The sequence below is a fragment of the Haemaphysalis longicornis genome, unplaced genomic scaffold (genome assembly GCF_048455015.1).
Source record: "Haemaphysalis longicornis isolate Haplotype H1 unplaced genomic scaffold, Haemaphysalis longicornis Haplotype H1 scaffold_7, whole genome shotgun sequence".
Lineage (NCBI taxonomy): Eukaryota > Metazoa > Arthropoda > Arachnida > Ixodida > Ixodidae > Haemaphysalis > Haemaphysalis longicornis.
This window is the reverse complement of record NW_027526422.1, coordinates 129,374,178-129,401,614: the sequence shown is the minus strand read 5'-3', so window position 1 is coordinate 129,401,614 and position 27,437 is coordinate 129,374,178. Positions and strand designations below refer to the sequence as shown.

General features: G+C 48.9%; 1 protein-coding gene across 3 annotated transcripts in view; it reads right to left on the bottom strand.

The window, feature by feature from the left end:
* LOC144146967 (uncharacterized) overlaps positions 1-27,437 on the bottom strand; it is a 494,123-nt gene that overhangs the window by 31,304 nt on the left and 435,382 nt on the right. Inside the window, exons 2-4 of one of the 3 annotated variants that reach the window (XM_077678955.1) lie at positions 12,155-12,291; positions 10,786-10,853; positions 9,203-9,286 (exon numbers count right to left, since the gene is read on the bottom strand). The exons of the other annotated variants lie outside the window; for them this stretch is intronic. Of the exons in view, the coding sequence (XP_077535081.1) occupies positions 9,203-9,286; positions 10,786-10,853; positions 12,155-12,291 (289 nt within the window). The remainder of the gene's footprint in view (positions 1-9,202; positions 9,287-10,785; positions 10,854-12,154; positions 12,292-27,437) is intronic. 3 annotated transcript variants of the gene reach the window in all.

The window sequence follows — 27,437 nt, the reverse complement described above, 5'->3', positions numbered from 1 at the left end:
ACTCCACGACAAAGCGCGACGCCACTATGTACCTTCAGCAGCCACCTTTACCACCACTTCCGGATCGGACAAAGAACCGTGTTATTTCTGCAGTTCTGAAGAACACTCCTTTACTGCGTGTGATAAAACGTTAACCCTTGAGAAAAGGAAGAACATACTCAAGCGAAGCGGCCGATGATTTAAGTGATGCAAAAAAGTCCACCGAGCCAAGGACTGTCGGAAGTCGAGATGTCTGCGTTGTCAGAACTGCCAAGGCCGACACTTCACGTTCCTTTGCAACTCCAAATACGCTGCTCCTTTGGCAATTGAGACTCAGAGGCAGTTCGTAATGAAAGGAATTCAAGTGACCAGTGCTGTGACTCAGGCCCAAGATACTATTCTTCTACAAACAGTTAAAGTTTGGGCACGTGGCTCCACTCAGCCGCGACTTGTCGGCTGCCTTCTGGACGGTGGTAGTCAACGAACGTTCGTCACGGAAGACACAGCCAAGAACCTTAGCTGCAAGGAAGTCGGAAAGAAGACTCTGAATGTGCAAACGTTCGGAGCAATGGGCCCATCTAAGCAGACTCTACGACGAGTGGAACTGTGGATTAAGCCGTCACGACACCGAGGCCATTCTGATCGAAGCCCTCGAGGTACCAACAATATGCAGTGGAACTCCGTTCTCAGTTCCTACTTCTTGCGTGGGAGAGGACGTTCGGGATCTTCGCCTCGCCGATGATGCTGATGCCCCAACAGATGACACTATTCAGGTACTTATAGGGTCCGACTATTACTGGAAAGTCACAACTGGAAAAATTCGGCGGCTTACAAATGGCTTAACGGCCGTTGAGACGTCTTTCGGGTGGACGCTACAGGGCCCAGTAAAAAGCACGGAGAATATCCGAGGCACGTTTTCCACTAGCGTCATGAAGGTATTGGCCCAGAATTTCAGTGACGACAACGAAAAACTGTCTCAACAGCTGCAAGCTTTTTGGGAGGTTGGGCACATGGGTATCCTTAACCACAAGGATGAAAAATCTGTCGAGGATCCAGTTCTCACTGAATTCAAAAGAAAGATAAGGAGAAAGGATGAAAAGTACGAAGTTTTTCTGCCCTGGAAGGATAACGCTCTGGAGCTTGATTGCAATCTAAAGGAAGTGAAAAGGCTTGCCAAGCTCACGCAACGTCTTCAGAAAAACAAAGAGCTTCTCATTCGGTACCATGTGACGGTACGCGAATATGTTGAGAACAACTTCGCCGAACCCGCAACGACACAAGAAGCAGCCGGTCCAGTCTACTACCTGCCGCACCGAGCAGTCATTCGCAACGACAGGGAAACAACCAAGACTCGAATTGTCTTTGACACGTCATCTAGTTCACCTGAAAAACTGTCACTGAATGACGTGTTACACTCTGGTCCGAACCTGAATTCATCGGTACTTTCCCTGCTTCTGAAGTTCAGGATATACAGAGTCGCCGTAACAGCCGACATAGAGAAAGCATTCTTGCAAATTTTGTTGCCGGAAAACGACCGTGACGCACTTCGGTACTTTTGGTATGAACACCCGCCGACTCCTGGACAGACCTTGCTGAAACAACTTGTCTGGAGGATGAACCGTGTTCCCTTTGGTGCTACCTCAAGTCCCTTTCTACTGAGCGCCACGCTGCACTACCATTTTGAAACTTCGACAGGTCCGAATGATGAACTTACAAAGGCCAGGAAAAATCAATTTTACGTTGACGATTTTGTGACAGGCGCCGACTCTACCGAGAATGCCTTGTTGTTATGTGACAATGCAGCCAAAGTCATTAGCAAAGCAGGCATGCACCTAAGAAAATGGACGACTAACCAAGCGCAACTGAAGACCGCTCCTGAAGGGGACAACACCGTTAACTCTGATGTTGAGTTCACGATCCCTCAAAAGAAGAAAGTTCTAGGCGTGTTATGGCACCCGGACGAGGATACCTACGGGTTCGTCACGTCTGCAATTATGCAACTGGTGGCCTCAATTCCGAGCACGAAGAGGAATATGCTGAAAATCACAGCCAGAATATACGATCCATACGGCCTTATTACACCGTACACAGTGAAGGCCAAGGTATTCTTTCAGAGGGCTGGGAAGAGGAAGGTGAACTGGGACGGCAATTGGCCGGATGACTTAAAAACTGAATGAGACAAGTGGTGCGAAGACCTTCGTCTTCTTAGCGTGATACAGGTACCACGCTTTGTGCTGTCAAATGAACCCAGCAAAACAACCTTCCACGTGTTCTCTGATGCAAGCACCTCAGCTTACGTATCTGCGGTCTACGTGCCAGTCCAAACTACCAGGGGCATAAAGACTAGATTGCTCATCGCCAAGACAAGAGTCGCCCCCGTGAAAACGCAGACCCTACCAAGGTTGGAACTTCTTGGGGCTCTAACAGCAGTTCGGCTGATGTCAACCGCACAGAAGGAGTATGGTACCCGCTGCCAAGTTTCGTTCTGGACAGACTAGTCTGCGGTTCTAGGATGGTTGAACTCGAGCCCAGGAAAGTGGAATACGTTCGTGGCAAACAGACTGAGTGAGATCCATTCCCTAACCGATATTGAACAGTGGCGTTACTGCCCGACAGATCAGAACCCTGCAGATTTATTAACGCGGGGAATATCGGTTAAGAAATTGCAAGAAAGCAAACTTTGGTGGGAAGGACCTGACTGGCTGCTCAAAGAAACCGACAAATGGCCAAATAGAACATTTCGCGGCGAACCGTATGCGGAAACCACAGAAGAACGGACACCAGTTTTACCCGTAACTGAAAGGAAGGGTTCCGAGCCTTTTGACTTTGCAAGGATCAACAACATGACAAAGGTCTTCACATCACGGCTTGGATAATGCGGTTTGTCCGCAATTCTCGTAACCCTCGCGAAAAAATAACTGGACCCCTAATCACTTGCGAAACTGAAAACGCCAAGAAATTTTGGATTTACAAAGCTCAAGAACGGGCATTTTATCCTCAATATTTGACCCATCCAGTGATCAGCAAATTTTTGTCCTACTGTGATGAGGATCGTTTCATTAGAGTGGGAGGACGGCTACAGAATTCTGACTTCACGACCAGCGAGCAACACCCAATCGTACTCCCTCCAGACGACGAATTTACAAGATTAATAATTGAAAACGAGCACAGACGGCTTTTTCACGCTGGTGTTCGGGATACCTTGGTGCAGTTACGTGAGCGATATTGGATCATCAGAGGTCGTCAAATGGTTAAAAAAGTGATCAGTCAGTCCAGTACATGCAATAGACATTCAGCGAAGGCAATAAGCGAGTCAATCACCCCTCTCCCAAGGGATAGAGTCACCAAATGCGAACCGTTCAGTATCATTGGAGTTGACTTTACTGGACCATTGTACCATGGAGAAGGAGACGGAGCCCAGAAATGTTACATTGTCATCTTCACTTGTCCCGTCGTGCGAGCAGTACAGCTCGAGCTTGTGCGAAGTCTCAGCAGGCAAGACTTTTTAGATGCATTTCGTCGTTTTACAGCCAGGAGAGGAATATGCAAGACAGTGTATTCAGACAATAGCCTCACTTTCAAAAGAGCTTCGAAAGATTTGAAAACTATTTGGAGGACGATACGAGATGAGGGAACAGTGAAGTACTTTAGGGAAAACCAAATCCACTGGAAATTCATAGCCGAACGAACCGCCTGGTGGGGCGGATTTTGTGAAAGACTTATAATAACGACCAAGGAATCACTGAGAAAAGTTTTAAAAGCTAATTGTTTTGGCTATGATGAACTGTACACTTTACTCTCCCAGTCAAGCCGAGCCACGGCTTTTTGATTGTGCCCCCAGCATCAAGAACTCTTGTAGTTGTTGATGTTGAAATAAAGAATATTAAGTTGAAGCTATTGTAAACTACCCTTTCAGCGTCCCTAGAGGAGGAACCCTTAACTCCCGCACATATTTTGATCGGCAGAAGACTGCTGTCCGTACCAGAAGGTGGAATCTTAGACATCCAGAAGTCATCAGAAGAAGAATTTCGGGGACGCTGGCGACGACGGAAAGAGTTACTAGAGGCCTTTTGGAGTAGGCGGCGTAGAGAATACGTACTGCAGCTGCGATCCGCCCACACTGTACATAATGCATCTTCAAGCGACGCTAAAGTTGGCGATGTCGTCCTCATTGTGAACGAGAAAACACCAAGGTCGCTTTGGGATCTGCGGTGATCGAAAAAACTTTTCCGGGCTCTGACAACAGAGTTCGTCTTTGTCTTCTCAAGAAGTCAAACGTATCTCGTATTCGACGTGCAGTGCAACATCTGTATCGCCTGGAAGCTTCAAGTTATTGCTCCTCTTTTCGCCGGCGGGAGGATGTTAGAAACTGTATTCTGGTTCGTAGCTTCAAATCAGGCACATACCTACGCAGAGATTGGACAGCAGGTTTCCTACCAAATTAGTCTAAACGCTCGCACAAACTTCTTCTTTTCTTTGGGGTATGTGTCAATAAACACCTCTTGTTCCATGGGACTGTTCGATGGGTTCTGGACTCTGGTCTTTTCGCAAAAGAGGGCATGGCTGGCTAGCCTTCGCCAGAAGCATGCTTTTCTGCCCTGTCAGTACTTTCACTGTGTAGCGCCTCTTCATCGGAGCTCTAAGCCGGCACATGGCGCCGGCTACGAAAAAGGAGAAACTAAAGAGACATGCACGTCGCATCCTAGAGCTCTTTCAGCGGCTTCGACTCCCTGAAGGCGTTATGGGAAGGTGACCAGACAGGTGCTCAATCAAGGTGAGCACTGAGGGCAGTCTTGAGCTGGCGATGGCGCTGCACAACAATGCCGTTGACACAGGGCTGGTATATCGTGGTGCGGCAGCGTTTAGTCCCCAGCCGGTGGTTGGCGTACGTGAAAAGAGTGCATTCAAATTGCCTGACTCGATCCGTGGTAACAATGCCCGGGCAGCCGAAGCGGGAAACCCGTGTTGCAACAAAGAATTTGGCGACAGATTCTTCAGAGATTCCTTGATATATCTATGCACGGCTTCGGGCAAGCGTGTTAGGAGGTCAATCATTGTCAGAATGTTCCAGCAGTCACGAGAGGGAGAAAGTTATTCAACCAAATCAAGATGTACGTGGTCAAAGCGACAGCTGGGTGACAAGAAAGACAGCTTCAAATTATTCGTGTGGCGGGTCACTTTGGACGTCTGACAAGCGATGCACGAGAGGGCCCACTGGTGAACATCAGTGTTAATCCTAGTGCACACGTACCGCTGTGTAACAAGACATAAAGTGGCTCGGATGCGAGGGTTGCAGACGTCGCGAAGCGATTGAAAAACCGCTCGACGAAAGGCATCCGGAACAAAACTGCGAGATGTACCCGCTGATATGTCGTACCACAGTGAGCCAGGCACCAGCGGTGAGGCACGACTGCTATACGGTGGGAACCGGGGTGGTTACACAGAGCTTGCAGCTCAGGGTCTTCCCTCTGCGCCTGAGCCAGACATTCCCTGTCTCAATTGCAGACACAGAAGCTGCGACGGACGTAATGCGTGAAAGCGCGCCAGCTTCCTCGTTTTTGGTGGCTATGATGTGTCGGATATCCGCTGTAAATTTGGATATATAGACAGGTTGCCGAAGTTCGCTTGCGACATACATGAAGGAGTTCGTATGGAAGACGTACCCACGGGCTTATGGTCCGTCTCAACGTGAAATGACTGTCCCTCCAAAAAGTGCCGGAAGTGGTGTATGGTGGAATAAATGGCGAGAAGCACACGACCAAAAACGCTGTACCGAGTCTAGGCAGGTTGAAGCTTCCGAGAAAAGAAACCATGCGGGGGCCACTCGGAGTCCATTTTGTGCTGAAGAACAGCGCCGATTGCAACGCTGGAGGCATCCACTATGATGCGTGTGGGCAGGTCGGTTGTCGGATGAATGAGAGTCAGCGCATCGGTGACGACTTGTATAGCATCATTGAAAGCAACTTGAGCTTCGGCAGACCAGAAAACCACTGATGACAAATTAATCCGGAGCCCTCCACTACGGCGCGGCTCATCGCCTGTGTTGCGTCTGCGTGGTAAACCCTACAATCAATCAATCAATCAAATCACTGATGAAGAGCTCTTGGTTGTGCGAAGAGTTTCAGTAAGTGGATGCAAAAAGTCGGCGCCGTGGGGTACCAAGCGTAGCAATACATTTACTAAGCCCAGGAGTTCACGAAGCTGGCGGAGGCTGACAGCGGCTGGAAAGTCCTTTACAGCCTAAATATGAGATGGTGAAGGGGAAATTCCCTGTGCGAAGATGTGGTGCCCAATAAACCCGACCTCGGAAGACCCAAAGATGCATTGCTGGGCCTTGACAACCAGGCCAGATTTTTTAAGGATTTGATAGAGCTGTCGGTGGCGACGTTCGTGATCTTATGAAGTAGGACTTGCGACGAGGATCTCGAATGTTTGCAAATACAGCTGGGAGGCCGCACGTTACCTCGACAATGAATCTCAAGCGGCAGGCGCACGTTCTCTAACAGGCCGAAAGGTGTAATAACGGCCGTCTTCGAGATATCGGCAGGTTCTACGGAACTTTCGTGATATGCCTTGAAGAGTTCCCCTTTGCTAAAGATATTGCACCCTTCGAAGTGTCCTATAAAATCTTGAATGTATGGCAGAGAGTAGCTATCGTGGACCGTCTGAGCGCTTAGCGCCCCGTAACCACCACATGAGTTCTAGTTACCACTTCTTGGGTACCATATGCAGTGGGGATGCCTGGTTACAGCTAGATGGGCGCATAATGCCGAGTATGCGGTCAAATTCACGTTTAGCAGTCGCCAGGCGTTCACTGAAGAGGAGGCACGGCCGAGTTCGCACTGGTTGACCACGCGTGACGATGTGGAGGGTAACCCTTTCCTTGGCGGCTGCTTTAAATTGCAGGGCCTCGTAGCTTCAGAGAATTCTTTGAGGAATCTTGCGTGCGGGTATGGGTAAATCAGCGTGTGGATGCCAGTGGGGGCCACAGTAGAGAGTACTCCCAAAATGGAAAGCCGCACCTTGCTGTCGATGAGGCGATGGTGACGCATGCTGACGTCTAGTTCGAAATGGCTCTCAGGGAGTCGGATCCGACGATGGGCTGAGTGACGTCGGCTACTATTAAAACCCACCGGAACGTGCGCCGCAAACTGAAGTCGAGGGTGAGAGACCTCAGACCATACGTTGCGATAGCGGTAGAGTTTGCTGCGCGGAGCGTAGGCCCAGGTAACTTGAAGAGCAGCCACCCTTGGTGGACTGGAGGATACTGACCTCAGCACCCTTTCCACCAGGAAGCGCAAACTGAATGTGAAATCCATGACAAGGCGAAGGCGGCCACGTTGTAAGGCGAGGTCACATGCTGCCGTCAGTGATTCCGTGTCGCGTTTTCTGACCAATTGCATGGCAAAGTGCAGCGACGGGCGCGACGCTAGAATGTTCGACGCTACCAGCAGATAGGTAAGCTTTGAGGGCTACGCAGGCAGGAACCGCCAGGGGAAGTCCAACGACCGCTAGGACCTGCCGAGGCGCCGCATTGTATTCATAGGACGTCCGAAGCGCGTGGATGGAAACGGCGAGGTGATCAAACCGGATCTCAAAGCGGGACACGGCTGAGCACTCTGGTGTTAAAGCGAGGGCCGCGACTACCTTTCAAAACGGCTGGTATTGCCCTCTGCGTCCCCTTTTCTCAAAGCCTCCTCACGCAGTGCGGTTTCTACTTCCTCGCGCATGAACCCGGGTTAACGCTCTCACGCTCGGAATCTTTCCTGGCTTACGACCCGCGTCTCACGCTTAGCAGTTTCCGCAATTTCAACTTTTTGGTGCACCTATTTTCATTGGTGAGCAAGTAGTACTTAGATAAAATTTCACAAAATTGGCTAAACAACACTTTTCTTTCACCTCGTACGAAGGACACGGGCCAGATAATAGGCCGGTAGGAGAGGGCGTCCCGTAAGGAAAGGGTGGTGAACACTATGCTCCTGCAATGGTATTTGCCGCAAATCAAGCAGATACATGGCCTATTTTGCGTCTTAGATACATATGAACCCATGAAGCCCGTTTAGATTGCTTCAATAATGAAACCGGCAGTTTATGTTTGACCACAGCCATGTGCACACTGTTACTGTCTTGATTAAAGTTACGCGAATGATTCACCTTGCTTATTGCCAGCTATTATAAAACCCATTCTGTCATAATTTCGCAGTGTGGGAACATTGAACCCATTGCACATGCTGAATGTTCTAGCCCCGTCATCACCAGTAGTATTCAAGAGATTCCCTTGGGCAACGCGAATTGCTCCAAAGGAAAGCTTTAACGGCGAATGCGAGCCCTTGGAATATCGATTTTCTTTATTCTTGCCCCGGGACCCCGCCAGAGTAGAAGGGACTCTGCTGCGGGCCGTCCGTTTACGTACGGCCTATTCACCATCCCGAACACCGGAACGAAAAGGGTTTCACGGAGTGACCGCGACTCGTTGTGCTTGAGCCGCCAGGGAACGGAGCCGTCAGGCACCCTAATGGGACGTCTATTTTAATGGCGACGACAGACCGATTTTTACAATAACAATGATACTGGTTCCCTAGAGCCAGGACAACATGTTCTTCCTCTACGATTTGCAACAAAGGGTATTTTTGTGGATTAGTTAAATCCTGAAACTGCTGCCCCGTCATAACCCTGGAGTGCACCCTCACTTACTATGGAAGCCTCAATAACCCAGGACCTGCGCTGAAGAAGTCTGGCTCGAGAGACTTCATTACCGTTCAGACGCCAGCGGTCATACGTGTCTCTAAGTACTTTTTATGGTGTGTTAGTGGACGATGTCTTTCGCGCGAACATGCTCCCTTGTTATTTCGCTAATGCTCTTCCCCGAAATTGCCCCATGAATAAAGGAGTAAAACGTACTCAAACGATATCAGGCGGCTTAGTTCATGTGTACTTAGGCGTTGTTTCCAATGCGCTTTTCTGATGTTAATAATAGATTTTCCGGTTCTCTCTCTGCTTTCCGTCTCCAATTGCAACGCCAAAAATGCCTGAACAGCTGACCCGGTCTTCCACGTTTCTGAGCAATATATCACAAGTCATTCCGATATTACGAGCGAATGTCTAAACGTCCCATTTTTACGCTCAATCATTATTCCGCATCTCTTGGCTACACAGACATCATCATTATCGACAACCGAAATGCTACAAACGCCCTTGCTTTCGAGCTGTAAAAATTTCTTACCAATGGATCTAGGGATGAAGTTCACTATAAAACAGGCTTCGAAGTCGGCATACAGCATCTTGAATTGGTAAATAATGCTGGGGTCTGCGAATAGAATACCAACGAGAAAATTAGTGCGGAAGCCGTTGCGTTTAGTGGCATTTTCAGTAACGTGGAGCATAAATAAAGCGTTGAAACATGGGGCCGCTGATAACACATTTTCTCTGCTGCAGTTTCGCCCAGCGTTCATTGGTGTGCCCCAAAACAGTCGCGATCGCATTTCTCAGGATAACATTTGGTTTTCTGTACTAATTGTTAGTAGGATTCAATAATATGGGTATTTTAACAAAAAAGCGACAGTTAATTCCTTATCATGATCCGATTGCCTATGCCCACAGCAAAATGAATGCATCTCCTTATAGCTTCCAACCCTCCTATCCTTTGCAGCCTCAATTTTTTACGAATTTTGTTTCTCATCCTAAAGTAGAGTCACTCGTCTTCATTTACTTCTCGTGACGTCTCTCAGTGTCCATTTTCTAGCTGAGGTGGTACATTAGTTGTAATTTAGTCACTACCTGCTAATTGGAGCTGTCATCATAGGTTGCTTTAAAATATAAAAGGCTTATCTCTCATCAGCATAAGTTCTTCTGCCATTCTTCTTCGAAACCTAAACTGTTATTTCAATGTGCTGGCTATGTTCCTTATATTCAGCCTCATAAATCATCACCATATTGACAGATTGCTGTAAACTTGTTGATATAGCAAGCGTTCTTTTCAGTGCATGTGAGCGCTTTCCTGATTTTCAGTTTCTTTGTACTGACCAGCCCTAACAAGTCCGACCATCCATAACTTCAGTTACTGATTGCTCAAATTTCAGGAGATTTCGTGTGCTTGTATGTTTACCACATCCCTGATTTATTTATGTATTTCGTGAACTCTCCGAATGCGCTTTCTCAGTACTGCTTTTGATGCATTCGTTGCAAGTCTCCCCCCATGTACAAAAAAAGACAATGCGGTCCGCAGAACTGAACTCTTCTCCATACCCTCATATCCCAAAGATGAGCTTTGGAGAAAGAGTAAGGGCAAGCTCGGGGATGAGGAAACTAGCGTCTCGTGCACTTCCACAGTGAAAGCGTCGCATCACTCCTTCGTTCCATAGGGAGGAGTTCATTGCGACTGATGGGTAGGGAAGGTGAAGGCGCGTGTCATCAATAAACTTTGCACATATTTTTACCTAAATTCAATGTCACCTCAATATCGCGTGCTAATAGGCTTCGCTGGTCAAACACATTCACCTAACGAATTGGGCCCAATTGTTTGTCAAACGTTCTTAGCCAGAGCTAGTCAATTACATTATTTGGCATTGGTTTTTTGATAACTTCGCAGTGAGTACTTTTTTTATACCCTTCAGAGTATATTTGTGGTGGTTTGTCCTTAAAATATTAAGATAATACGCAAACATTTGTCAGAAGCCGTGGGGTGTGTGGGGCCAGACGCGGTCTATACTATAAACATCCCAGTGAATATGCCAAGGAAAAACTTAAAAATTTTTTTGCTTGGTGACCCTTGTAGTTACCTTATCCAAAAAAAGCAGTTGCCCTTACCATTGCTCAAAGTCATATTGATCACATCGGGCGCATCGGTAAACGTATAGGTCTCTTTGTTTTGGGATCTGAAAAAAAAGAAGCAACTTTATTTCCCCAAGGGTCCCGTTGTTCCGAGCTCTCTGGATTGTCGACAGGGCCATCTCCGCGCGTTCAATCAGTTGCCTTTGCACTTGCTCGCTACAGTCGGCCAGCCTCCTCTGCCATGAAGAGAGGGGAAGGTTTGTGTATGGGGTGAAGTTTGTAGCTTTGTGTGGAATTTCACAGAGTAATATATATGCTGGAGTTGTCCCTGCAGTTATGGCTCTTGGGAATCACCGGTAAACGCTGGAAGTTTTGTGTGCGGCGTACACTAGGTAGCGTGTTTGTCTGAACCTGCCTTAGTACAGCGGATTCCATACGCATGAATGTTTTGTGTGGTGTTGGGTGCTCCTGTCTATTTTGACGGGCTGTCCGTAGCAGATCTCCAGTGCCAAGTGGTTCTTGATGCGCTGGTGGGGTCCTACGTTTGCTTGAAAATGGAAGTGCATACTGCAAACACCAATTTTCTCGACAGAAGCACCCCTACGGTACTACAAGGTGTTGATGGAATGTGTCACCGCTAAAGAGAAATGTTTTTCTTCATTATCGATTTTTCTGCTGTTTCCGGAAACCACGTTTGCTCAATGCTCTCAGGCGTTAGCAGACTATCTGAAATGAAAAAGCCAACCAAGCTGTTATATGACTAGTCTTTTATAAGCGACATTTTATGAAGGAACCAGCGTTAAGGGAAACAAACTAGTGTTTAATACGCATGGCACGGTTCGGCTTGTGCCGCTGCAATGATACCTTTTTGGATTTCCTGAACTTCCTTTAGAGTTAGCTTGCAAATTCACACAAAACAAAAAATTCGGCCACCTTTGCAATGGACACCAGAAGACTGAGGTGGCAGCGGTGCTCGTGGTCTCCACGAGATTAATTTTGCGTTGCGGAGAGTCCGGATTTAACGGACTCCCAACACCTGCTTGAAGGCTCCCTATGACCTTCTTGGCCTCCTCGTCCCTTTTCGTTACACTTCTTGGCCTAGCATTTTCCTCCTGTCCAGTTTGCATCACCGAGTTTTCAGCGACGCCAGGCACGGATGGAACTCAACAATAAACAGCTCCGGTGTGTCAAAAACAGCCTGTCGTGAAAGAAGGGGCTGCAAGCGAATTATCGAACAACTGGATGAAGGAAATTGTGGACACAACACAATGCCTCTCTTACTAAAATCAGGTTATACAGGTATTGGTCCTTAGAGACATCGGGACCGAACAGGTGTCCGGAGGGCCGACAATTGATTAAAAGGCACTGCACAACATCAAAACCAAGGAGTGGTCTAAATACCCACCCAACAGTTCCGTTTTTATAGTAGGCTGTGATGGTTGTACCGTTGTTGTTCTCATGGGGAACCAGGATAATGCAAAGCTCGTATTCCCAATTTGGCGTTATGGCTACGAGGTGGGCGCTTTGGAATGCTGCGAACACCTGAACGCAAGCAGAAAATGAAAACAGGTTGTCTTGACTCTGATAGCGGCACGATGAATAACGGCTGAGATAACGTCAATCGACCACACTTCAAGCGATAGTTTGAATGATGGGGGCAATCAATTGGCCAGAACTTATAACGCGTGCTTTGGTGCCCCGAACAAGAAATCACACAAATGTGTGTGTGTAATCTCTATCCGCATTTGTAACCATTAATAGATCTCGACTAAGGTATTACGGGGAGGATACAATCGCTACACATAAATACTAGCTTCCATTGCTGTAGCGGGAAAGGGCTGTCGCTTTCCCCTTTTATCAACGTCCGTGTATGACCGCCTTCACTCAATAAGTCGCAAAAATATGGCGGCAATGCTGTTTCACCTGTTATATCCAAATGCTAGAACGCGGCTGTAAAGAGAAAGCAAGACAACAAAGAAGCCAAAATAGAGACTACTGGCGTGCCTCTAAGAGCGCATCTCTTAATAACGACACAGGAGACGGTTCGGCACTATGCACATATGACAATCGTTATGATTTTTATTGTGATACTGGACAGCTAAAACTCTTATTTTTATAAATTTCAGTAATTAAGTCAGGGCACATGGGTGAACAATGATTCACAGTGTCATGACCGCCCACTGACGACGACAAGCAAGAGGCTTTTGTGAGCCTGCGCGTTCCGGCCATGGCCGCCACGTACATACTGTGAATGTATCGTTAACACCGCTTTGCAAATAGATGACTTCGCTGTCAATCATGAATCGTCTCATGTGTTCTTCCACCACGTATCATCTTTGGTATAGGTGCGGATTTGTCCCCATCATGGGCCCAACATCGCAACGTGTATTCCTATGAGCCGTCATCGAGGTTACGTGGGCTGTGTCGGGCAGTCCCAGCGCCGCCAAGACTAGCACTGGAAGATCATCCTAGCCCGTGTCCAAAGCCCGTGCGCAGCCGATCAAGAACAGCCCAGCCCCGACGAGATGTGACCAGCCAATGATGACGCATTCCTCACCCTCTCGTCGGAAGTGCTCCCAGCCTTTACCGGTTCGGATTTTCCTTGCGGCAATTGTTGCTACGAGGCCAGTGTTCAACAAGTCTATCACCGCCATCCGTGGGGGCTAAAAGTTCACTGTTTATTACTATCGCATCTTCCATTTTCACCTCACTCTCCATGCTACGACGGGCGCGACCGGGAGGAACATCTACGACCGGCGGCGATGTTGCGGAACATGGGTAGACAATGTGTTATGGTGCCATGGCACACCACTGATAAAGAATAGAGGGTGGCTGGCATGCAGCTTTGACGGGATCGGCCATGGCCGCCATATACGTCTTTGTCAAAATTTTCTCGGTGAAGCCAAAGGTGTGCCGGCCACAAGAAAATTTCAATGTACAAGCTTACGTCCCGGTATACGGTGAAACATTGAATGCCAGAAAGCTAGACAAAATACCTTTCTTTCTAACTGTCATAACGTATTTTTTCCACATTTAAAGTTAAAGCTGATTCTTTGAATTCTTTGGGGTTTCGAAAGCTTAGTATTGGCCTAGAAAAATTCTTAGAAACGTTGTACATACTGGGAATACGTCGATCGTACGTCTATGTAAATTGATGGCTGCGCCATCAACCATGGATCGTCACATCTGTTTTGCCGCGACACCAAAATAAGGTGGTTCTAAATTAGAGAAACTTTTTATATACTGAGCATTAACAGACAAGTACTGACGCCCTCCTTCTTGAATCAGTTGAATCAGGGGGTAACAATAGGGTAATTCCACTCTAAACTTCCGAAAAAGTTCGCTAGACCATCTTCATTTGTACAATAAAGCTTCGTACTCCCCAACACTATTCTTTCTCGTAGCCAATTTTAGGCGAAAAAAATGTTTCTCCCTCTCTTACAGTAGCTCCAAAATCGCCACAGTGATGAAAATCTGCGTTGCGAAAAAGAATCGCAAAAAAATTACAACAAGCGCACTGATATATTTGCAGGTGAAATAAACAGGTGCGCGCTTTCTTGCGACGGTAAATTGAGAGTTGCTAGTGCGCTTAAAAATACGCTTCGCGGTGAAGGAAAGCGGCGTTTCTTAGAGATTTTTACATTTGTTAGAGCCCTTTAAAATTTTTAAAGACAATGCAGCTGAATGCTCTGTGTAAGTTGTTGACGGTGCGTGCAGAAAAAATTTACACCATCTTCCCGCGAGGCAAACCATGGGGTAGATGCAACGCATCGGGGGTTGACGTTGCGTTTCCGTTATGTTAGCGATGTCAGCGTGTGGATTGCTGTTGTTGTGTATCCTATTTACGCAGCATGTTCACCCCCGATGCGTCGCATCTACCTCATGGTTCCCCTCGCGGGAAGATGGTGTAAATTTTTAACCGAGCGCAAGCTGCGCGCTAACGCACAGCTGGCACGGTGACGGGAGCGAGCGCAGCCGAGCGCACGCTGCGCGCTGACCGCGCTGACGCACAGATGGCGCTGCGGTGAGAGCGGCGGAGCGCGCAGCTGCCGTGGGGAGAAGAATTCGTGAGGGATGAGGACTACGCCGCGACAACGCGGGACAAGGCGAGTTAAAGAGATGCGTTGCATCTAAAAAACATGAACACTGAAAAAATCGCAAAACTGCTCATCTTCCGCCGCTTATCGCCCTGTGTGGTAGTATATATAAAGATATAAGCTTGGGTTTATTTAAAGAGCCTGCAAGGGGCATATTTCAGAAAGTGTAATTGCACTACTTCTGGGTTTGCGTGAGAAAAATATTATTTATATCGAGCGCGCACCACAAACTCAGATGGCAGGCCGTAAGTCCGCTTCATGCAACAACGGTTCCTGGGCGGCAGGGGGGAGGGCGGTGGCAACACAAATTGCTCACGTTTTCGAGTTGTCGCGCGGCTAGCTGCTTTAAAAGAATGCGACTGAGTGGCACGGAATTCTTAATGGCATCATCGGCAGACGATCATTTGGTGCTCGCAATCCTGCGTTCATGCAGGTGATGGAGATTTTGCAGAAGACCGGCTGCCAGTCTTGCCTTTGGCCATTAATGAGGCGGCAGCTTTTATCGTGGTCGCCAATGTGGGTTTTTTGCCACTAGGAAAGTCTGGGTGCCGGAGTAAGTTGTGAGCCCAGGAGTGAAAGTTTTTAGCGATGATGGTAGAAAGCCTTTATTGTTGCGCGTACTTTCCGAAGTAGTTGTCGACTCAAACCTTCTTGAGAGCTTCTCTTTTTTTATTCGACTACTTGTTCGGGCAGCCAGATCAGGAGTATAACTGTGATGTTCTTTTCCGCCCAAGCAAAAGGTTGATGGGGTGTACGTGCGTGTCCCTGGTAAAGTATCTGAAGACTGGTCCTGGCATGCCTAAAGCTTAACGGGGCCTTCAATCCTTTCGCATGCGCTCTTTCTATGTGGCGTCACAAAAAGTTCTACTCATGCGATAAAATGAAGTCATTTTCATCGTAGCACCAATATAGAAATATTTCTTGTTCTTGTACGGTGATGATGCCTCATCGGAAAATTAATGAATTTTTGGGAAAGCAGGGAATTAGTGGTCCAAACATTTACCGCCTCTGCCTAAAATGTATCAAATGTACCTGAAAATGTTCGCAGTATACATTTTTCAATCTACAAAGGTCTATGTTTTGCTTAATACCCTAAAATACGGGTTGGCTAGCGAAGCTACGTGTGACAGTGTGGATCGGCTGAGCGCGCAGCATGACATAAAGGCACATTCAATACACACGCGTCACCCTTGGACCAAATATGAATTTAGCATCAAAACCAACGGGAAGCAAGAAGAGAGCGAGCACATACTTACCATAGAAATACGTATGCTCTTTTTGATTTTATGGCCAGCAGAGGAAAGTCATCCGATAGGGTAGGTTGGCTTGTTGCAAAAATGTTGTTTCTTATCGCCAAGTTTTAATTATGCATTTTAATGTGAGCATATTGCCGCGAACCATACATTGGGTTTGTTTATTTGTGTTTTGCTTTTACCGCCCGGCTGCGCCGGTCTGTGTTATCTCTGTGCCAAGGGAAGCGCGTGTTCCATTCTTTCTTTCTGTGCCGCATGTGTTATCTGTCGTGATAGGGAGAGCATTCCGATCTAACGTGAACAGCCCAGAATAATCTTCTTGGATATACTATGTTCTCGATGTGAATCGACGTTTCGAGAACCACGCGCGCCGAAAGATAAAAAGCCTGCAGTGCGGACGCCGGGGCATTCGATTCGACGACACTCGCCTGTGCAAGTCACTTTGTTGACCGCTGCTTCGCCACCTCTTTATTCTTTTGAGTTGTTAGGGGAGCACAAGTTCGCTCCAATAAACGTTTTTCTCATTCAAGACAACTGCATCGTACTTGTCTTCGCGACATCTGGTCGAGGTGCGGGGTACTAAGTCTTTATGCCCTCTACGACATCTCGAAGCCGCCAAGCCAGTCCAACCAGAGAAAGCCCCCGACTGCAAGGATTGCTACCCGAGTTCGGTCTTCTGCCAGAAGGGCCCAAGAGAAGGAACGCTGCAACCAACACCATGGTGCAAGAAACAACGTCGCCAATCATCCTGCAGCAGCCCCGAGAACCGCCATCGTTCCGGGGAGCCCCCGCTGAAAACCCCGAAGAATGGTTGGAGAAGCTGGAGCGCGTCCGCATCTTCAACAGGTGGGACGACGAAGAAACTTTCCGGCATGTCTTCTTTTACTTAGAAGATGCTGCTCGAACTTGGTTCGAGAACCATGAGAGCTCTTTGACCGACTGGACTCAATTCAAAAGGGAGTTCCTTAAGACTTTCACTACCGTGGTGAGAAAAGAGCGAGCTGCGCTTTTGCTTGAAACTCGAACGCAGCACCCCAACGAAGGAGTCGTGATTTTCGTTGAGGACATGAAGCGACTTTTTCGTCGTGCGGACCCTGAAATGACCGAGGAAAAGAAGCTCAGGTTTCTAATGCGAGGAGTGAAGCAAGAGCTTTTTGCTTGTCTAGTCCGTAACCCTCCGAAGACAGTGGCGGAATTCGCGTCTGAGGCGGCCGCGATGGAGAAGACGCTAGAAATTCGAACGAGGCAGTACGACCGCCCTGTCAACGCGCTGTTCTCGGAGACTATCGGTGCCGCAAATGGAAGCTCCGATACATTGCGAGAGACCATCCGAGCAGTGGTCAGAGAGGAGCTTCGGAAGCTTTTTCCAACGACGCCGCAACCTCAAGTGGCTTCCCTGACCGACGTAATCCGAGAAGAAGTCCAAAACGCACTGGGAACTTCTACGCCATCGGAAGCACCCCGCGAACCACAAGCCATGACCTACTCCTCGGCCGTTCGTCAACCCCGCCCTGCTCCAACCCGTCGTCAAGAGGCCGTCCAATGCCGCCCAATGCCGCCCGCCCGACGCCTTGTAGACCAATACCAGACGCCAAGGAAGACCGACGTGTGGCGAACGCCCGATAATCGCCCGCTGTGCTACCACTGCGGAGAGGCCGACCACATCTACCGTCGCTGTCCCTACAAGAGGCTCGGTTTGCGAGGGTTCTACGTCGACGCCCCACGCCCCCGATACGGCCAGCGCCCTGCTGAGATCGAAGAATACCTCTCCAACACCAACCGAGGACCAGCCCGCTTCAACCGTTCACCGTCGCCCTACCCGTATCAGTCACCGAACCGCCGCAGCACTGCTGACTTCTCACGTGGAAGGTCCCCCAGCCCACGCGGGGGAAACTAAAAGCAGCAACTTCGGGAGGTAAAGTTGCACAACGGCGGAAAAATGAAAACCCTCCAACGACGCAGCGACTCGCTGAAGACCATCATTCACGACATGCCCTCAACCCGACGACCCGACCTAGCCCTAACGAGACTCCTGAACACGACGACAGCTACACGGCGCGACGCGTACGCGACCTGACCGAGACGTCCGTTGAGAAGACGACGACAACGACGATGCACAGTGCCCGACCGTCAACACGTACAAGCAGAGATACGACGCCCCGACGAACCCGGAACTCGAGGAAGACTGCATCTGACGTCAAGGTGTCCATCGACGGCTTTGACGTAGTCGCCCTCGTAGACACGGGAGCTGACTATTCGGTAATGAGCGGACCATTTGCGTCTAAACTGAAGAAAGTTATGACCAGGGGGCCAATTCTCCAAAACGGCGGGCCGTCGCTTTGAAACGACGGGGTAGCGCCATTGAAATGTATGTGTTCTGGGGTGGGGGCCGCCGCTTTGAGGTGGGCAACATGAAGATGAGCTGCAAGAAAAGCACCGTGGCAAGGACGCGAAGCGACACCCACTGCCCTCCGTCGTTTCACTTGTCGCTTCTCGTCCTTGCCACAGTGCTTTTCTTGCAGCTCATCTTCATGTTGCCCACCTCAAAGCGGCGGCCCCCACCCCAGAACACATACATTTCAATGGCGCTACCCCGTCGTTTCAAAGCGACGCCCGTTTTTTAGAGAATTCGGCCCCAGATGGGACGGTCCGCACATACGCACAGCAGGAGGCCACCTCGTGACGCCAAGTGGAACGTGCACATCGCGCGTCACCATAGACGGCACAACGTACCCTGCGGCGTTCGTCATTCTGCCTAACTGCTCCCGCGACATAATTCTTGGAATCGACTTTTTGATGGACAACGGTGCAATAACCGATCTGCAGACCAAGTCAATAACTTTTTCCCCCAATCACTCCATGACGCCGGAACCGAACCCCGAACGACGTGCTGCTGTAAGGATTGCCGATGATCATGTCACCCTGCCACCCCGCGCAAGCTTGATGGTCGCAGTCTACTGTGAAGATGCTGCTCCTGACGTCGACGCTATCGTAGACACCGATCAAAGGGTGCTTCTCAACCGTGGTGTGTCGGTCGCAAGAAGCATTGCGCGCTTCAAGGAACACCAATCCCACATTTTGGTTACAAATTTCACCGAGGAGTACCAGCATTTAAACAAGGGCGCGGCAATTGCATTCCTCGAAGAAGCGCAAGAAGCAAGTGACGTGATCGCGGTCGCCGACTTTGAACGCACACCCGTAGAAACCTTCAAGCTCCCGCAGCCTTTCGACGTGAATCCGGCGCTACCGCAAGAACAACGGAACAAGTTATTGGCTTTGCTGCGTCGCTATAGCGAATGTTTTTCGTCGAGCGCAAAACTACGCCAGACCCCTCTAGCGAAGCACCGAATAATAACCGAAGATGGAGCCCGACCCACCCGACAGTCACCGTACCGCGTCTCTTCACACGAACGGGAAGCCATCCGGACTCAAGTCGACGACATGCTCAGCGACGACATTATACAGCCCTCGAAAAGCACCTGGGCTGCGCCCGTCGTACTCGTAAAGAAAAAAGACGGCACATTAAGGTTTTGTGTTGACTACCGGCGACTGAACAAAATCACGAAAAAGGACGTGTACCCCCTCCCCCGAATCGACGACGCCCTCGACCACCTCTGCCACGCGAAGTACTTCTCATCGATGGGCCTGAAGACCGGCTACTGGCAAATTGAAGTGGACGAGAGAGACCGAGAGAAGACTGCATTTATAACCCCAGACGGCCTATACGAGTTCAAGGTGATGCCGTTTGGGCTGTGCACAGCACCAGCGACGTTTCAAAGAGTCATGGACACTGTGCTAGCTGGCCTTAAGTGGCACACCTGCCTCGTATACCTCGACGACGTAGTGGTATTCGCCCGGACTTTCGACGAACACCTTGCAAGGTTGGAGTCTGTACTCGAGGCCATTCGTACGTCGGGGTTGACGCTGAAGCCTGAAAAGTGCCGTTTCGCATACGGAGAACTCAAGTTCTTGGGCCACGTCGTCAACGCCGCGGGAGTCCTACCTGACCCGGCAAAAACTTCAGCCATTGCGAACTTCCCAAGGCCGAAAGACAAGAAGGGCGTGCGAAGATTTCTCGGGCTGTGCGCATACTACCGGCGCTTCGTCGCAAACTTCGCACGCATTGCAGAGCCACTCACGCGCTTGACGAAAGATAGCACCCCTTTCAGCTGGGAAAACGACCAAGAAAAAGCATTCTTCGAGCTGCAAAAACGCCTGCAAAGACCGCCCGTGCTCGCTCATTTCGACGAAAATGCCGAAACGGAAAGGCACACGGACGCCAGTGATATAGGCTTGGGTGCCGTCCTTGTCCAAAAGCAAAGCGGCTGCGAAAAGGTAATCGCCTACGCCAGCCGTGGTCTGTCGAAGGAGGAGAAAAACTATTCTGCCTCTGAGAAAGAGTGCCTGGCTATTATATGGGCGATTTCAAAATTTCGCCTATACGTGTATGGAAGGCCATTCAAGGTTGTAACAGACCACCATGCGCTGTGTTGGCTCGCCAATTTGAAGGACCCCTCTGGCCGTCTTGGGCGGTGGAGCTTGCGCCTGCAGGAGTTCGACGTTACAGTCGTTTATAAATCCGGCAGGAAACAATCCGACGCCGACTGCCTGTCCCGCGCCCCCGTCCACCCACCACCACAAGACGCTGACGAAGACAGCGCGTTCTTCGGGATCGTGACGGAGAGCGACCTAGCCGCCCAGCAGCGTGCCGACCCCGACTTACGCGTCATAATCGAGTACCTCGAGAGATGCAAAGTTGCCGTTCCTAGAACCTTCAAACGCAGCTTACCAGCATTCAGCCTGAGAACCTCCGTCCTCGTGAAGAAGAATTTCAGCCCCGGAACAAGACCGAATTACCTTCTCGTCATCCCCGCGGACCTTCGTGACGAAATTTTGGAAGCGTGCCACGACGACCCGTCTTCCGGACATCTCGGCACAGCGCGCACTATTGGAAAAATCAAGGCGAGGTACTACTGGCCCGGCCTTACCTCTGACGTCACCCACTACGTCCGGAGCTGCCGTGACTGCCAGCGACGAAAAACGCCGCCGACTAGACCCGCCGGACTTCTGCAACCGATCGCCGTCCCATCGAGACCATTTCAACAGATTGGAATGGATCTTTTAGGCACGTTCCTTACGTCACAATCACAGAACAAGTGGATTGTCGTAGCGACAGACTACATGACGCGCTACGCAGAGACCGCCGCTCTTCCGAGGGGGACTGCACAAGAAGTGGCAAAGTTCTTTATAAGCCAAGTTGTGCTGCGACATGGAGCCCCGGAAGTCCTAATCACCGACCGCGGAACGGCATTTACTGCGGAGCTGATGCAAGGAGTATTACGCTACAGCAACACGAATCACCGAAGAACGACGGCGTACCACCCCCAAACGAACGGACTAACAGAACGTCTGAAGAAGACAATCGCAGATATGCTGTCAATGTACGTTGACGTTGAACATAAGACTTGGGACGAAGTGCTCCCGTATGTCACGTTTGCGTACAACACGGCTATCCAGGAGACGACGCAGCTGACGCCGTTCGAGCTTGTCTACGGTAGAAGGCCAACTACGATGCTCGACGCCATGCTTCCGCACGTAGAAGACGACGACCTCAACGCCGACGTCCACGGATATCTTCAACGTGCGGAGGAGGCCCGCCAGCTCGCTCGAGTTCGTATAACGGACCAGCAGCTGGTGGATGCGGGCCGCTACAACCTCCGACGCCGAGACGCCGAGTACCAACCAGGGGATCGTGTGTGGGTTTGGACTCCCATCCGACGACGCGGACTCAGTGAGAAGCTCCTGCGACGGTATTTTGGACCCTACCAGATTCTACGACGTGTCGGCCAACTTACCTACGAGGTGATCCCCGATGGTGATTCCGGAACATCACGACGACGACCGCGTCCCGAAGTCGTTCACGTGGTTCGCTTAAAACCTTTCTACGGACGATAACGAATTTTATTTTTATTTTCGGACTGTCGCTTATGTTAGCATCGGGTCGATGCACTCTTAGAGGGGGGGTAATGCCGCGAACCATACATTGGGTTTGTTTATTTGTGTTTTGCTTTTACCGCCCGGCTGCGCCGGTCTGTGTTATCTCTGTGCCAAGGGAAGCGCGCGTTCCATTCTTTCTTTCTGTGCCGCATGTGTTATCTGTCGTGATAGGGAAAGCATTCCGATCTAACGTGAACAGCCCAGAATAATCTTCTTGGATCTACTATGTTCTCGATGTGAATCGACGTTTCGAGAACCACGCGCGCCGAAAGATAAAAAGCCTGCAGTGCGGACGCCGGGGCATTCGATTCGACGACACTCGCCTGTGCAAGTCACTTTGTTGACCGCTGCTTCGCCGCCTCTGTATTCTTTTGAGTTGTTAGGGGAGCACAAGTTCGCTCCAATAAACGTGTTTCTCATTCAAGACAACTGCATCGTTCTTGTCTTCGCGACAATATACAAGTCAACACGCGGATTTACAAAAAAAAAACATTTTAATCGTCAGGCGGGTATTATCTTCAGTAAGTTATGAAATTTTTTGAAATACGAGAAGCCTATTTCGCACCCTTTTAACACCATCAAAGAAGGGTGCTATTTCAACCCACTGTTGCCCAGCTGTGTATAGCTACAAATTAGGGTGTTGAAAATTCGGAAAATGGGTGTAAGAGACCGCCAACTTTGGAGGTATTTCTAGCCGTCTATAGGGGTGGACTTGAACATTTTCTACGAGCGGGCGGATGTTTTCTACCTGACGGTGTTTAAAACAATTAAATTCGCATAATTTATTGCAAGCCGAGCTGTTTTGACGTGAGTTGCGTTCGGTGGTGTTAGCAAACGTACCAAAAAAAACTGCGCCGCCGTAAAGCGTGCACCATTGCCAATAGGCATTATAACAATGAAGCTGGCTTTTACAGCTGCTCGAGTGTGAGCACAAGCGGTATGCGTATTTAAAGTATAAGCAAGTTATGCAGATGCGCTGTCCCTAGAAATGCTTGACATTATTAACAAATTTCGGGAAAGCCCTCAGAAACGCCGCCCTCTGCTACCGCAAAATCCATCTTCAAACTTACTAGGAACTGTCAACGGATCCTAGCAAGGAGGTGCGCTTTTGTTTCTATCATCTGGAACTATTTAACTGAGCTCCATACGTTAGTTCATTTTAAATGCTGAGCATTTCAGTAACTCACGATGTCACCCGCGTTGTACCGTCGTAGTCCGCACCGTCGTTGTCCGCACCCCTCCCCCTACACTATATAAAAGAAAATACTATCCGGCGCCTGGTTTCGATCGCTCGACCCTGCGGGCGGAACGCAATGTACATGGTGCTCTACCCACTGCGCCACAAAGCCGACACAGAATGGGACGCTACGAACGAGCCTTATATCGTTGACTCATTCAAATTACTACTGACGAGCGCTCTCTCGTCAGCAGTTGCCACAAGTGCAACAACATTAACGTAACGCAAACTACTTAACGTCGTGCGCCCCCGGAAATGCTCTGCATTTGATCGTGCCCCTCGCGAGGGAGATGTTTCACTGCGTCGCCATGCGAACAGTTTGCCACGCTTTAGTTTCAGTTCTTTTTTTGCTGGGGTGCCGACGAGCGGCGCCACCTCCTCGCACTTGGCCGCGTGAGGATGCGTGGCGGGGGCGAGAGATGGCGCTGGCGTCTCCGCGGCCGCGTCTGCGGCCTCCGCGGGCACTTTTTGACGGTAAGTGCGGGAAAAATATATGGAAGCCGGGAAGCCGGTTGTTTCTGCGGATTAAAGAGATGAACGCTAAATATTTCGCAAAATTGGTCATGTTCTCACGCTCATTGCACTGTTTGGAGGTCCTATAAAAATGCAAGCTTAGGCTCGTTGAAGGGGTGTACAAAGGGCATTTATTTGGAATTTTCTTTTCCTAACGTAGGCTTTCGTCACAGCCGCAATTTTTCCATTGCTATAAGAAACAAAAAAGGGTCTGTCGCCAAAACCGAATACCAGAACGACAAGTTTCGGGAAGCGGTCAGCCATGAATTTCTCTAGTGAAATTGGAGATGGTCGAGCGAACCTTCAGGAACGCTTGTCATGGAATGGCGCCTAAGTATAGCTACTACCAGTGTAACTTCCAAAGGTGTATTTCTTATCCGAATAATACAACTGGAAGCTTACAATTTGTATTTTGTGAAAAAATTAATGGCGTCGTGTTTGTGTTTCGTAATTTCTGCGAGTATGTGTATCTTTAAACCTTAAAAATGTCTATTTTAGTGCCTTTCGTCAGCGAGCCCGTCTTAAGATGTCACAAAACAGCGAAACGGTACTGGAAAGAACGCTACTTGCGATAACAGGATAAGGCACTACTACTCATACTATTCTCCGAGTTTAGAGAAAATTCACAGTATTGCCTCGAGTAGTTAACGCATCTCAAACCATCCTTTCTCAGTCTCAATAAGAGGATGTGTTACTAACCTCCTCTCTCATGTGCACGAAGCAAAAGTTATGCTCCCAAGTGCAGTTTCTACACCCATTTACTAACTATATGTGACCGAAGAAAGATGGTGCAACGTCGAAGTACTTCTTCAAAGTCGTAACAACTGGTATAAAAATAATCAAAATGTCAGCTAGATGTTACACATTACTGTACAGCCAATAAGATACTCTAGTTTTTGGCTGTGCCTGAGCATTGTGGGAATAATTTTTTTATAATGGGGGGACCTACAATTTACGCGATTGTTAATGCGAAGCTATTTTGTTTTTGTTTTTCTAATGTCATTTCAAGCTCTGTTGCATTGTAATATCCAGCCAGCATAAGCCAAAGTGGCTTGTGTGCGGGGCTGGGCAGTCTCGGCTAATACAAAGAGCCGAAAGAGAATGAACTCAGTGAATACAAAAAATAAAAAAAAGTGCTAGGTCATCTCTGATTACTCCAGAGAACAGAACTCCAAATGAAAAGAAAGTCGCTTCTTCAGGCACTTCTTGGGTAGGCATTTTTACTCCGTTATTATTGCTTCGGTAGGATTTGAGGACATCAAATCTTCTAAGGTCATTTCTCTCAGCACGATCAAAGATACCTCCGTGGCTCTTCGAACGGCTCTCTACAAGTTATTCCGACTATTTCACAGCCCGTAACTTCACATTATGGTCCCAATACAATCGAGTAGGCCGTGTAAGCCTGACATATTTCTCCGACCGCATACTCGTAGAAGCTGTAAATTGGCTCATGGTTCAAGGCTGCCGTTAGCGTGAAGGCCACCTGCTAATCTCAACATTTATAATCTCATCACAAAACCGGGCGTACGTCAATCCGGACCGAAATATATTTTCTTTGAGAAGCAGGTACTCTCCAACGTCTGTGAAGCAAAGGTTCTCTTTATCTTTCAACCGCAGCTTGTCTACCCTCCAAGGCTATAACGTCTGTGCTGCAAGACTTTTACCAGAGACCAGTCATAAGTTTTGTCTTTTGAGAATATTCTGATAAAGCGGCGTACAGTTTCATTCTAAGCATTTGGCTAAATTTTAAAGAAATACTTCCTCGAAGAGGTCTTGCCCTCGCGGACTTTTTTAAAATTGTACCTACATACTAGGTTCTAGTTATTCATCCTCGTGCTTCACACTAGCTTATACAGCCCGTCCTGTCCATCCTGCAGAGTCTGGGCAAACATGCCACACATGTTATGGCAGTGCCCCACTATGCAGACCGACAATTGTATTCACAACGAATCACACTGGGAGGCCGCACTGCTCAGTCCCAATAAGGACATCCAGAAGGCGCTTGTGGCTCTAGCGATCCGTGCGGGACCTCCAGTGCTTTAGCGAGATCCGCCTAAGCAATCACCTCCATGAACGGCCCGGCAACAGGGGGCCGCCATCGGGTCCAAGCTGGACTCGACAGCTGGCCCTCTGAACAATAACGGGACACTAAATAAAGTTTTATCTCTCTCTCTCTCTCTCTCTCTCTCTCTCTCTCTCTCTCTCCCAAGAGCAGAATCTCGGTTAGCTTAGTTGGTAGGGTGACACACCCGAAAATTTGTTGGTCATCCGTTTGGTAAACAGAGCAGCAGCTTACAAGCTATGCTATTTTTAAGAAAAACCTCATTAGCTTTAACTTGTGCTCTCTTTATTCCGTTTCACGTGGGTATGGATTCTTGGTTGGGAAGTATCAAAATTGGAGAGGATTCTTGCCGTTTAAATTTGATGCTTGCATGCTTGAAGCTGAACGATGGTGGTCAGCATCGCATTGCTGAGAACGTTGGTGCAGCAGCTTAAAGACTAACCCCCTCTCGGTGCGTGTACATTTTTACAGCAATTTGGCCCATGGAATTAAGATGAAGGTACGCTTGGGCTATAACGAACGCAAGCCTGCCGAATACATTAGCAACCTGTTGCCCCTTAACGTAATTAGGAAACCACTTCTGCCCGAGTTGAGGCGTGCCGCTGATGATGATGATGGTTGGATGTTTATGGCGAAAGGCCAACTAAAGCAAAGATCACCAAAAACAAGCGTGCTGCCATTAAAAATAACTACGAGTCAATCTGGCCTCCCCTATGTGTGCGAACCCTTCTGACGCTTAGCTTGGCATCATAGGTTGAATAGCCAACAATGGTCCTCTTCTGTTACTGTAGCCGCAAAAAAACACATGTTTTAGAAACATTTCCCCAGACGTCAATGGCCACTATGAAATATTTGTCAGTAAGCTGCGCCCTTCTTTTATACACATGTATGACAGACGTTAAATTTGGATGTTATTCAAAGCAATGGGCCAACAAAAAGCGTACGCCTACGCTAATACTCGTTTATTATGCTGTTGCTGGTTGGCACTCAGGATTCGGTAAGGCTACGCAGCAGGAAACACGAAATATATCCCTGAGCAGCGCAGGAAGAGCTGAAGCGGCTAAAATGGGCTCTGCTTGTTTATACAGTGAATTGTATAGGATCCTAGCCCTTTTTATGGCTAGCGTTCAATGGCTAGCTGTCAATGACTAGGAACGTGCAGATGAACTCTGGTGACACAGTGGTGTAGACAAAAAAAACAATTCAGAGCGTTGCACCACCTTGTGGTGCGCATTGAAAGCCGCGGAATCGTAAAGCTGCTCCACATCTTCGTATGACGACCGCTCCAAAGAGGGGTTGTGCAGAGAGGGGGTATGGGGAAAGAGTAAGGGCGCGCAAAACGTGCTCTCTCTGGATAACGAAGTTTCGAATCTTGAGTTTTGGTGTAGCTTCCAGCATACGCTGCGCTACCGTATGCGGGACGGGACCCGACAGGCCACGTATGGATTCGTTCCGACGCGAGGACGATCCGCCTCACCCAGCCCACGCATTCGTTCCAGTAACGAGTTCCCTTCCGGGCCGTTCCTGCG